General features: G+C 41.6%; 1 protein-coding gene across 9 annotated transcripts in view; it reads left to right on the top strand.

The window, feature by feature from the left end:
• Nucleotides 1-3,223: 3,223 nt before the first annotated feature.
• The window catches only part of ST7 (suppression of tumorigenicity 7), a 256,441-nt gene continuing 246,317 nt past the window's right edge, over nucleotides 3,224-13,347 (top strand). For 2 of the 9 annotated variants that reach the window (XM_027102111.1, XM_027102108.1), the window contains exon 1: nucleotides 3,224-3,587. In XM_027102111.1, the coding sequence (XP_026957912.1) occupies nucleotides 3,437-3,587 (151 nt within the window). In that variant the 5' untranslated portion in view covers nucleotides 3,224-3,436. The remainder of the gene's footprint in view (nucleotides 3,588-13,347) is intronic. The other 7 variants (XM_027102119.1, XM_027102117.1, XM_027102109.1 and 4 more) reach the window with 5 other exon arrangements.

The raw sequence follows: 13,347 nt of genomic DNA, 5'->3' as shown, positions 1-13,347 counted from the left end.
CATTACTTCAGACTAGCCTGAAATGTGCTTTAAGATAAAAAAAAATCTGATTTTTCTTTTTTCCTCTTTTTTAGATTAGGTTTCCACACAGGCCAAATACACCAGATGATTGTGAAATTTTCACTTTAATTTGCATGCCTAAGTATAGTTCCACATTAGAAATGAGAACAAGATGAAATGTAACTGATAAAGTGTAAGGGAATACCTCTTGGTTAAAGAATGGAATTAATTATCAGAAATTAAAGAATAAATGGTCTGTGTCAATAAAAACAAATTTAAGCTTATATCATGACTATCAGATTTTTCTTAATTCTACCAATAATTCTATAACATCAGTTTAACCCAATTTCTGTATTTTTTTCAATGCAACAGATTGTTTAACTGAGGAATCTAAATTTGTTAGGTGCTTTGGAGGTAGGTCTGTGTGCATGAACTTGCAATTTGAAGCCAAAACCACAAAATAACATGACATGACATAGCCAGTAAATAGCATATTATTTTTGTATTTCTCCTGGAATTATTTTATATGATGGTTATTACTGATTCTGGGTATTTTTGAAATCCTGTAATTTTTAGCAAAGAAATGTCTAGATGTGACTCTGGTTCCTGAAACTCTAGCCAGTCATGGACCAAAAACATGCAGTTTTAAAATAAAATAATAAAGTTGGGATAACTGATGCTATTTTACATATATAGAAAATTTCAGACAATGAATTTTTATTTTGATTAGAAGTGCTGTATTAAAAAAAACCCTCTTGGGTTTGAGTATCAAGAATAAAAAGAAAAGTATACTATTATCATTTCTACACTTATTTAAAGTGCAACTGAAAAACCAGCCCATCTTACAGTATCTTCCCAAGAGTAAAGATATTGAGTAGCTTAGTCAAGAATAGAGTAATAAGTTTTTTTTAATTGATTTATTTTATTTTTATTTAGTTTTGGCTGCGTTGGGTCTTTGTTGCTGTGTGCGGGCTTCCTCTAGTTGCGGCAAGCGGAGGCTACTCTTCGTTGCAGTACACGGACTTCTCATTGAGGTGGCTTCTCTTGTTGCAGAGCACAGGCTCTAGGCACGCGGGCTCAGTAGTTGTGGCTCGTGGGCTCTAGAGCGCAGGCTCAGTAGTTGTGGCGCATGCGCTTAGTTGCTCTGCGGCATGTGGGATCTTCGACCAGGACCAGGGCTCGAACTGTGTCCCCTGCATTGGCAGGTGGATTGTTAACCACTGCGCCACCAGCGAAGTCCCACCTTGAAGTATTGATGCCTAATTGAATGTGAGGAGGAAAGGAGGTGAGAGAGTGGGAGGAATCCGGGTGGCATGATCCTCAGATTCCTGAATTAGGGAGCCGGAAGGGTGATGCCCATTCCCTGATGGAACTCTAGATGGAAGAGCAGTTGGGGGTGAGGAGGTAATGAGTTCACTTTTGGATACGATGACCTTGGGGTGACTGTGCACCAGCCCACTGAGAGATGGTCAGGTGGTGGTGGGACATATCTGGGATGTCACTATTTCATGAATGGTCCCACTCAACAGCCACCCTTCACTCTTTATCTTTACCCTGCCTATACTATCAGTCACGAAGGCCTGTCAGTTCTACTTCCTTAATATGTAATTTCCACTTACATAAGTCTTGGTCATTTGGATTAGTGTGTGCAATGCCAAATAACTGTGAACACCTTAGCATTTCTACAAGGCCCTTCAAGATCAGACACTCTTCAGCTTTATCCCTCTCAACACTACTCCATGTGGAGCCTGCACTCCAGCCATACTGAAGCAGCTGAGGCTCTCACGAGATCTTGTTCTCACTCCATTCTGCATCCGAGCACAAAGACGTGTCTCCAACCCCAACCCCCCCCTCTGGCAGCACATCAGGGAGAGGCAATCATGAGTAAGATAGGGCTGACCCTACAGGATCTCCTAGTAGATAATCAAAAAACTGTAGCTCAGCTGAGTCAGATTTATGTCCCTTCTTTGAGGTTCACCGACAGCAAAAAGTCAGGCCCCAGTCTATTCATTTAAATTAAGTAGGCAAACCTATTGCAGAGAATCTGGTGGGTTACTTAATCATCACATAAAATAGATGTTTCATGTACTCATGTTGTTTTATTCTACTGAGAATCCAGGCATCATTGTTAGATAAAAAATTGTTTGGTAGTATGCTGCAATAAATATCTATAAAAAAGTATGTGTGTGTCAATTTCTCTTATCCTTGTCTGTATCACCGCTCTAGTAGATCAAATATATGGAGAAACCAGTAGCTGACAGTGAGATTGGAATTAGTGAAAATGTAACAGTAGTTCTATTATGTATGCCATAATACATAAAATACATGTAAAAAGTTAAAGGAGCTTGTTTTATTATGCAGGAAATGACAAGTAAGCAAAACAATATTTATAATAAAATATTCTCTTGAATGCTCAGAATTCTAACAATGTCTTGGCTGTAGATTGGGTTACCTGCCATTGCTTTATTACTATCCAATACATAGAAAGTGAAATTATTTATGGACAGAAACAGACTTTAAATTTTCATTTGGTAAAGGCAACGTTTCATTCAGTACAGACAAAAAACGTTTATAATTTACTTCTTGTTTAAAGTAGCCAGTTTAGAGTAAGCCAAAATTATCCCGGAGAATTGTTTATATTAAAAACAGGCTGAGAGTTGTTTGATCTGTCATCACCCCCCAGATTGGATGATAAACATTCTTCTTGTCAAGTTGTCTTTGGAAACCCCCTGTGCGGCTTCAAGGAAGACAAAACAAAGGTAAAAATAGTGTGCAACCCAAATCTTGCTTAACAGAATGATTTATCTTCAGGCCTACTAACCAGTGACAGGAGCACATCTAATTTTTTTCTAGTTGCTCCGCGTTTATTCATCCCTCTGAACCTAAATTCTGAGAGAAAGGAGTAGAGCGTTGGGTTTAAGACCTCGTACGCTGGCATCCATCATACTGCAAATGAATTTTGGCTCGAGCTGAAGGTAAAGTGCTCAGTCACTTTGTGCCTCAGTTTCCCTTATCTATATAATGGAGATTGTTGAAGGAATTAGGTGAGATTATACAGACCTTGGAACAGTGCCTGACATACAGGAAACCTCAACATATGTCAAGAGTTTCCCTCAGCGCGCCACTTGGCTTGTCTTTCTAAGTATTAGCATAATATAAATGGTATCAGAACGTGAGGGGCAAGGGCCACGTGATCCTTCCACGAAGGCCACTTGTAGGGGCCTTCAGAGAGTTAGCATTAAGGCTGGGAAAAAAAGGCAAGCGCGCCCGCGACTCGCGCGCGATTTCCCGCCGCGCCCGCGTCCCGGGCGGCGGGCGAGCTCCGGGGGCGCCGGGGCCGCGGCGGCGGCGACGGCGGCGCGAGCGGCGCCTCCGGGCCGGTGAATCATCCCTGCAGACACCGAGAGCCGCGGCAGCAGAGAGCAGCGCCGGAAAAATGGCTGAAGCGGGCACGGGCTTTCTGGAGCAGCTCAAGTCCTGCATAGTTTGGTCTTGGACTTATCTCTGGACCGTATGGTTCTTCATCGTCCTCTTCCTGGTCTACATCCTGCGGGTGCCCTTGAAAATCAACGACAATTTGAGCACAGGTAAGGCCCGGGCAGCCGGGCCCGCTGCGCTCGCCCCTCCCCCGCCCCGGAAAGTTAGTGCAACTCGCCCGGGGCCGCGGCCAGCGGGGGCGGCCGGGCGCGCGCTCGAGGACGCGCCGGGTCCCGCGCACCGGATGCCCGCGGCCACCCGCCAAGGACGCGGCGCCTCGGCTGGCGGGGTAGACGGGGTTGTGCGAAGGCGGCTGGCGGCCTTCGCGGCTCCGCGGCCCGGCGACCCCGCGGAGGAGGAGCCACGCCGGCAGGCGGGCCTGACCGGCGGCTGCCGCTCCTGCGCCCGACGTGCTCGTCGGGCGGCGACAGAGGAGACGGAGGTCGGGAGGGAGGGAGTCCTCGCGTAAGCCCACTTGGCTGTCTGCGCGTGAACCCCGAGGGCTCCTCAGATTTGTACCGTGTCCTTCCTCACACGCTGTCGGCTGCGGGTGCAGAGCGTCCGAAGTGTAGTCGGACGAGGCGTGCCTCCAGATCCCGGCGCGACTCGGCCGGTCGCGGGCGCCCCCGTGAGGGTACTGCTCAGGGGTGCCCAGCGGCGAAGCCCCCAGAAGGAGTCGACCCCGCACCTGGGGCCGGGACTGCCCGCCTGTGAGCCCCCTGAGTTGCGGGCGAAGAGGCGTCTCTTTTAGATGGGGAGAGGGTTTCTCGAAAGTACTATCAGGGCTATGGATGACGTGTCAGGTTACCAGACGGAATGTCAAAGGGACAAAAGGAGAGATAGGAAATCTGGAATTTATGATGGTTTTAAATGGTCTTAGCCCTTCTCTCTCCCTTCTCCCCGTCTGCATAAGCCGTTGATAACTAGTCATGTTCAGAATCTTAGAAAAAGCTCCACATGCTAAGAAGTGAGCCCCGCCGTGTGTCCTCTCCACGGTCGTAAGTGCAGAAGGTAATTAAACAGGATCTTAAACTTGCAGTCAGACAACTGAATCATTAGAAAACAACCACAGAGAAAACTCACACCAACAGTGGCACTCCGGAGACAAATCAAAAACGCAAAGTATATTTTGCAGGAAGGGTTACAGTTCTTGAAGTCTGGAAATAGTTGTGCGACTCGTTAGAAAGGTCTTTTCTTTTTTAAAATTTCACAGTAATTTGGGAAATCCTTACATTCTTGAATGAATGCGTATGTATTCTACCTAATGTGTGATTTACATAGTCCGGGAGTCAGGGGTCTGGAAATGCATTTTCCTCTGTGTTGTTAACTGCACTAAAACAATTTTTAGAATGTTTGAGATAATGTAGTCATTTTGTTAGGTACTTGTGCTTTTATTTATTTTTTTAATTTATTTATTTTTGGCTGCATTGGGTCTTTGTTGCTGCGCGTGGGCTTTCTCTAGTTGCGGTGAGCGGGGGCAACTCTTTGTGGTGTGCGGGCTTCTCATTGCGGTGGCTTCTCTTGTTGCAGAGCACGGGCTCTAGGTGTGCGGGCATCAGTAGTTGTGGCACGCGGGTTCAGTAGTTGTGGCGCGCGGGCTCTAGATCGTAGGCTCAGTAGTTGTGGCGCACAGGCTTAGTTGCTCTGCGGCATGTGGGATCTTCCCGGAGCAGGGCTTGAACCCATGTCCCCTGCATTGGCAGGCGGATTCTTAACCACTACGCCACCAGGGGAGCCCCTACTTGTGCTCTTAAATACTAAGCCTCATATACCTTGATTTCTTTAACTTGAACTCATGTTCATATTCACATTTGTTTCATAGTATCCCTTGGGAAGGTACTCCTGGGGTGCAGATAGGACTCTGCACCCTAGAATCATCTTGCCATTTTTATAGGAGCTGCTCAGCCCTTGGATGCAGTCATCCTAGTGATGATGGCTTTCTGGCTTTTCCATCTGTTAGAGTGGTTGCTTATCAGAGTATTCTTCCTTGCTTTTGGTTTCCTTGCCTTTGGCAAATATATCTCTAAGATACCTTCACCTCACGACATGTGGGGTCTTAGTTCCATGTGGGATCTTAGTTCCCCAATCAGGGATGGAAACCGGGTGCCCTGCATTGGAAGGCAGGGTCTTAATCACTGGACCACTGGGAAAGTCCCCAAAGTTTTGTTATCTTTAGAAGTTGCTTGAATATATGAGGCCATGGAGTCTTATATTTATTGGTAAGTGGGTTTAATTTTTTTCTCCCAAAAAATTCATTGTAAGGTTTAAAAATTGTGAACGTTTCTCATTTAATACACATTTAAAATTTTTATTTCAGAACACACATTTGTAATACTACAATTTCTTGAAGTAGGTTAAATAATCTACGTGTGTATATGTGTGCATGTGCCCATACGTGCCACATACCAATGCTTCATACAGAACAGGCAAGAAGCAAAATACCTACTGGTAATATGTGTAATTTTAAAAAATATATATTTATTTATTTGGCCTCCCCGGGTCTTAGTTGCGGGTCTTGGGATCTTCTTTGCCACATGCGGGATCTTTAGTTGTGGCATGCGGAATCTTTAGTTGGGGCATGAGGGAATCTTTTAGTTGCAGCCTTCGGGATTTAGTCCCCGACCAGGGATCGAACCCGGGCCCCCTGCATTGGGAGTGCGAAGTCTTGACCACTGCACCACCAGGGAAGTCCCAATATGTGTAATTTTTAAGGAAGAAAATTGTTAGGTCCTCTCCCAGCAACTTTAAATCTAGTATTTCTCACAAACACCTTTGTTAATTTGCATTAGGGTCATTTCTCATTTGGGCTTCTAAGAGATAGAGGAAATATGAAGACGAGGTATGAGATTCAGGCCGTCTGGGCTGAATCTCATCTGACACACGATAGAGGGAACCTGAGACTATTTATCCCAGTGATGCTGGACTTCTGTTTTCAGTGTGGTTTTACCTATATTTTAGTCATAAAAGAAGGTAAAGGAGAAGCACACAGAGAGTACATCTCTCTCTGCCACTTCTGTGAGAAGGTAAGGGGAGAAGGGGACATTGGACCCTCCTATGGTGGAACTTGTCCTTTCAGGGAGATCTAAATGGGTTCTAATGGAACTAATTTTGCTGTTCCTAATTGCTATGGTGCTTGCCTCTTCCTGTGATGATGAAAGCACATGTCCCTGGAGAGGCTGTTGAATCTAGAGCTGCTTTTAGGAAGCTGTGGGTGGCCCAGGCCTCCTTCCTTAGGGAAGCTGACACTATTGACTGATTTGCAGATATTGAAAAATTCTTGCATTCCTGGGATAAATTCTACCTGATCATGGTGTATGATCCTTTTAATGTATTGTTGGATTTGGTTTGCTAGTATTTTGTTGAGGATTTTTTGCGTCTATGTTCATCAGTGATATTGGCCTGTAATTTCCTTTTTTTGTGATATCTTTGTATGGTTTTCTTATTTTTTTTTAATTTTTGAACTTAATTCTATTTATTTTTTTATACAGCAGGTTCTTATTAGTCATCAATTTTATACACATCAGTGTATACATGTCAATCCCAATCTCCCAATTCATCACACCACCACCACCACCACCCCCTGCTGCTTTCCCCCCTTGGTGTCCATACGTTTGTCCTCTACATCTGTGTCTCAATTTCTGCCCTGCAAAACGGTTCATCTGTACCATTTTTCTAGGTTCCACATATATGCGTTAATATATGGTATTTGTTTTTCTCTTTCTGACTTACTTCACTCTGTATGACAGTCTCTAGATGCATCCACGTCTCTACAAATGACCCAGTTTTGTTCCTTTTTATGGCTGAGTAATATTCCATTGTATATATGTACCACATCTTCTTTATCCATTTGTCTGTTGATGGGCATTTAGGTTGCTTCCATGTCCTGGCTATTGTAAATAGTGCTGCAGTGAACATTGGGGTGCATGTGTCTTTTTGAATTATGCTTTTCTTTGGGTATATGCCCAGTAGTGGGATTGCTGAGTCATGTGGTAGTTCTATTTTTCGTTTTTTTAAGGAACCTCCATACTGTTCTCCATAGTGGTTGTATCAATTTACATTCCCACCAACAGTGCAAGAGGGTTCCCTTTTCTCCACTCCCTCTCCAGCATTTGTTGTTTGTAGATTTTCTGATGATGGCCATTCTGACAGGTGTGAGGTGATACCTCATTGTAGTTTTGATTTGCATTTCTCTAATAATTAGTGATGTTGAGCAGCTTTTCATGTGCTTCTTGGCCATCTGTATGTCTTCTTTGGAGAAATGTCTATTTAGGTCTTCTGCCCATTTTTGGATTGGGTTGTTTGTTTTTTTTAATATTGAGCTGCATTTCTTTTTAGTATTGAGCTGCAAATTTATATATTTTGGAGGTTACTCCTTTGTCCATTGATTCGTTTGCAACTATTTTCTCCCATTGTGAGGGCTGTCTTTTTGTCTTCTTTATGGTTTCCTTTGCTGTGCAAAAGCTTTGAAGTTTCATTAGGTTCCATTTGTTTATTTTTGTTTTTATTTCCATTACTCTAGGAGGTGGATCAAAAAAGATCTTGCTGTGATTTATGTCAAAGAGTGTTCTTCCTATGTGTTCCTCTAAGAGTTTTATAGAGCCCAGTCTTACATTTAGGTCTGTAATCCATTTTGAGTTTATTTTTGTGTATGGTGTTGGGGAGTGTTCTAATTTCATTCTTTTACATGTAGCTGTCCAGTTTTCCCAGCACCACTTATTGAAGAGACTGTCTTTTCTCCATTATATATCCTTGCCTCCTTTGTCATAGATTAGTTGACCATAGGTGCGTGGGTTTATCTCTGGGCTTTCTATCTTGTTCCATTGATCTATATTTCTGTTTTTGTGCCAGTACCATATTATCTTGATTACTGTAGCTTTGTAGTATAGTCTGAAGTGAGGGAGTCTGATTCCTCCAGCTCCGTTTTTTTCCCTCAAGACTGCTTTGTCTATTTGGGGTCTTTTGTGTCTCCATACAAATTTTAAGATTTTTTGTTCTAGTTCTGTAAAAAATGCCATTGGTAATTTGATAGGGATTGCATTGAATATGTAGATTGCTTTGGGTAGTATAATCATTTTCACAATATTGATTCTTCCAATCGAAGAATATGGTATATCTCTTCATCTGTTCATATCATCTTTAATTTCCTTCATCAGTGTCTTATAGTTTTCTGCATACAGGTCTTTTGTCTCCCTAGATAGGTTTATTCCTAGGTATTTTATCCTTTTTTTTGCAATGGTAAATGGGAGTGTTTCCTTAATTTCTCTTTCAGATTTTTCATCATTAGTGTATAGGAATGCAAGAGATTTCTGTGCATTAATTTTGTATCCTGCTGCTTTACCAAATTCATTGATTAGCTCTAGCAGTTTTCTTGTGGCATCTTTAGGATTCTCTATGTATAGTATCATGTCATCTGCAAACAGTGACAGTTTTACTTCATATTTTCCAATTTGGATTCCTTTTATTTCTTTTTCTTCTCTGTTTGCCATGGCTAGGACGTCCAAAATTATGTTGAATAATAGTGGTGAGAATGGACATCCTTGTCTTATTCCTGATCTTAGAAGAAATGCTTTTAGTTTTTTACCATTGAGAATGATGTGTGCTGTGGGTTTGTCATATATGGCCTTTATTATGTTGAAGTATGTTCCCTTTTTGCCCACTTTCTGGAGAGATTTATCATAAATGAATGTCGAATTTTGTCAAAACCTTTTTCTGCATCTATTAAGATGATCATATGGTTTTATTCTTCAATTTGTTAATATGGTTTATCACATTGATTGATTTGCATATATTGAAGAATCCTTGCATCCCTGGGATAAATCCCACTTGATCATGGTGTATGATCCTTTTAATGTGTTGGTGGATTCAGTTTTCTAGTATTTTGTTGAGGATTTTTGCGTCTATATTCATCAGTGATATTGGTCTGTAATTTTCTTTTTTTGTAGTGTCCTTGTCTGGTTTTGGTATCAGGGTGATACCTCATAGAATGAGTTTGGGAGTGTTCCTTCCTCTGCAATTTTTTGGAAGAGTTTGAGAAGGATGGGTGTTAGCTCTTCTCTAAATGTTTGATAGAATTCACCTGTAAAGCCAGGTGGTCCTGGACTTTTCTTTGTTGGAAGATTTTTAATCACAGTTTCAATTTCATTATTTGTGATTGGTCTGTTCATATTTTCTATTTCTTCCTGGTTCAGTCTTGGAAGGTTATACCTTTCTAAGAATTTGTCCATTTCTTCCAGGTTGTCCATTTTATTGGCATAGAGTTGCTTGTAGTAGTCTCTCAGGATGCTTTGTATTTCTGTGGTGTCTGTTGTAACTTCTCCTTTTTCATTTCTAATTTTATTGATTTGAGTCCTCTCCCTCTTTTCCTTGATGAGTCTGGCTAATGGTTTATCAATTTTGTTTATCTTCTCAAAGAACCAGCTTTTAGTTGTATTGATCTTTGCTATTGTTTTCTTTGTTTCTATTTCATTTATTTCTGCTCTGATCTTTATGATTTCTTTCCTTCTGCTAACTTTGGGTTTTGTTTGTTCTTCTTTCTCTAGTTCCTTTAGGTGTAAGGTTAGATTGTTTATTTGAGATTTTTCTTGTTTCTTGAGGTAGGCTTGTATAGCTATAAACTTCCCTCTTAGAACTGCTTTTGCCGCATCCCATAGCTTTTGGACCATCATGTTTTCATTGTCATTTGTCAGTAGGTATTTTTTGATTTCCTCTTTGATTTCTTCAGTGATCTCTTGGTTATTTAGTAAAGTGTTGTTTAGCCTCCCTGTGTTTGTGTTTTTTACATTTTTTTCCCTGTAGTTGATTTCTAATCTCCTAGCTTTGTGGTCAGAAAAGATGCTTGATATGATTTCAATTTTCTTAAATTTACTGAGGCTTGATTTGTGACCCAAGATGTGATCTATCCTGGAGAATGTTCCATGTGCACTTGAGAAGAAAGTGTGTTCTGTTGTTTTTGGATGGAATGTCCTATAAATATCAATTAAATATATCTGGTCTATTGTGTCATTTAATGCTTGTGTTTCCTGATTAATTTTCTGTTTGGATGATCTGTCCATTGGTGTAAGTGAGTTGTTAAAGTCCCGCACTATTATTGTGTTACTGTTGATTTCCACTTTTATAGCTGTTAGCAGTTGCCTTATGTATTGAGGTGCTCCTATTTTGGGTGCATATATATTTATAATTGTTATATCTTCTACTTGGATTGATCCCTTGATCATTATGTAGTGTCCTTCCTTGTCTTTTGTAACGTTCTTTATTTTAATGTCTATTTTATCTGATATGAGTATTGCTACTCCAGGTTTCTTTTGATTTCCATTTGCATGGAATATCTTTTTCCATCCCCTCACTTTCAGTCTGTCTGTGTCCCTAGGTCTGAAGTGGGTCTCTTGTAGGCAGCATATATATGGATCTTGTTTTTGTTTCCATTCAGCATGCCTGTGTCTTTTGCTTGGAGCATTTAATCCATTCACGTTTAATTATCGATATGTATGTTCCTATGACCATTTTCTTAATTGTTTTGGGTTTGTTTTTGTAGGTCCTCTTCTTCTCTTGTGTTTCCCACTTAGAGAAGTTCCTTTAGCATTTGTTGTAGAGCTGGTTTGGTAGTGCTGATTTCTCTTAGCTTTTGCTTGTCTGTAAAGCTTTTGATTTCTCCATCGAATCTGAATGAGATCCTTGCTGGGTAGAGTAATCTTGGTTGTAGGTTGTAGGTTCTTCCCTTTCATCACTTTAGTATATCATGCAACTCCCTTCTGGCTTGTAAAGGTTCTGCTGAGAAATCAGCTGTTAACCTTACGGGGGTTCCCCTGTATATTATTTGTCACTCTTCCCTTGCTGCTTTCAATAATTTTTCTTTGTCTTTAATTTTTGCCAGTTTGATTACTATGTGTCTCGGCATGTTTCTCCTTAGGTTTATCCTGTATGGGACTCTCTGCATTCCTGGACGTGTGTGGCTATTTCCTTTCCCATTTTAGGGAAGTTTTTGACTATAATCTCTTCAAATATTTTCTTGGGTCCTTTCTCTCTCTCTTCTCCTTCTGGGACCCTTATAATGCGAATATTGTTGCATTTACTGTTTTCCCAGAGGTCTCTTAGGCTGTCTTCATTTATTTTCATTCTTTTTTCTTTATTCTGTTCTGGCAGCAGTGAATTCCACCATTCTGTCTTCCGGTCACTTATCCGTTCTTCTGCCTCATTTATTTTGCTATTGATTCCTTCTAGTGTATTTTTCATTTCAGTTATTGTATTGTCCATCTCTGTTTGTTTGTTCTTTAATTCTTCTAGATCTTTGTTAAACATTTCTTGCATCTTCTTGATCTTTGTCTCCATTCTTTTTCTGAGGTCTTGGATCATCTTCACTATCATTCTGAATTCTTTTTCTGGAAGGTTGCCTATCTCTACTTCATTTAGTTGTTTTTCTGGAGTGTTATCTTGTTCCTTCATCTGGTACATAGCCCTCTGCCTTTTCATCTTGTTTGTCTTTCTGTGAATGTGGTTTTTTTCCCACAGGCTGCAGGATTGTAATTCTTGCTTCTGTTGTCTGTCTTCTAGTGGATGAGGCTATCTAAGAGGCTTGTGTAAGTTTCGTGATGGGAGGGACTGGTGGTGGGTAGAGCTGGCTGTTGCTCTGGTGAGCAGAGCTCAGTAAAACTTTAATCCGCTTGTCTGCTAATGGGTGGGGCTGGGTCCCCTCTCTACTGGTTGTTTGGCCTGAGACGACCCAACACTGGAGCCTACCCAGGCTCTTTGGTGGGGCTAGTGACCGGCTTTGGGAGGGCTCACGCCAAGGAGTACTTCCCAGAACTTCTGCTACCAGTGTCCTTGTCCTCACGGTGAGACCGAGCGACCCTCCGCCTCTGCAGGAGACCCTCCGACACTGGTAGGTAGGTCTGGTTCAGTCTCTGTGGGGTCACTGCTCCTTCCCCTGGGTCCCGATGTGCACACTACTTTGTGTGTGCCCTCCGAGAGTGGAGTCTCTTTTTCCCCCAGTCCTGTCTAAGTCCTGCAATCAAATCCCGCTAGCCTTCAAAGTCTGATTCTCTAGGAATTCCTCCTCCTGTTGCCAGACCCCAAGATTCGTAAGCCTGACATGGGGCTCAGAACCTTCACTCCAGTGTGTGGACTTCTGTGGTATAAGTGTTCTCCAGTTTGTGAGTCACCCACCCAGCAGTTATGGGATTTGATTTTACTGTGATTGCGCCCCTCCTACCATCTCATTGTGGCTTCTCCTTTACTTTGGATGTGGGGTATCTTTTTTGGTGAGTTCCAGCGTCTTCCTGTCAATGATTGTTCAGCAGTTAGTTGTGATTCCGGTGTTCTCGCAAGAGGGAGTGAGAGCATGTCCTTCTACTCCGCCATCTTGAACCAATCTCCTTTGTATGGTTTTGGTGTCAGGGTGATGTTGGCCTCAAAGAATGAGTTTGGAAGTGTTCCTTGCTCTGCAGGTTTTTGGAATAGTTTGAGGAGGATAGGTGTTAACTCTTCTCTAAATGTTTGGTAGAATTCACCTGTGAAACCATCTTCTGTTTTTTTGGGAGTTTTTAAATTTAAATCTTATAATGAAAAATGAATTTAGGAGAGACAAAGGAGGAAGCAAACATATTAGGAATAGCACACAGTGGTTAGTTTGATAATTGATTTTTGATGTTCTGCCCTTGAGTTGGATAGAAGAATGTTAAAATAGTTCTATGATTTACTGAAAATATAATGAACTTTTAACAAGATTTTTAAAAACCCCAAATTATATTGTTACTTGTCAGTTTTCAAGTGAATTAATTATCCTAAAACAGTGCTTTTCCGAAAGGGCAGAAAATTAATTGTAGACAGGAGCAGTCATGCGGGATATTATTCAAGAAAAACAGTAGCATAGATTAA

The sequence above is a fragment of the Aethalodelphis obliquidens genome, unplaced genomic scaffold, assembly GCF_003676395.1.
Source record: "Aethalodelphis obliquidens isolate GAN/ISIS:26980383/991018 unplaced genomic scaffold, ASM367639v1 scaffold5, whole genome shotgun sequence".
In the NCBI taxonomy this organism is placed as follows: domain Eukaryota; kingdom Metazoa; phylum Chordata; class Mammalia; order Artiodactyla; family Delphinidae; genus Aethalodelphis; species Aethalodelphis obliquidens.
This window is presented reverse-complemented; position numbering and strand designations above follow the sequence as displayed.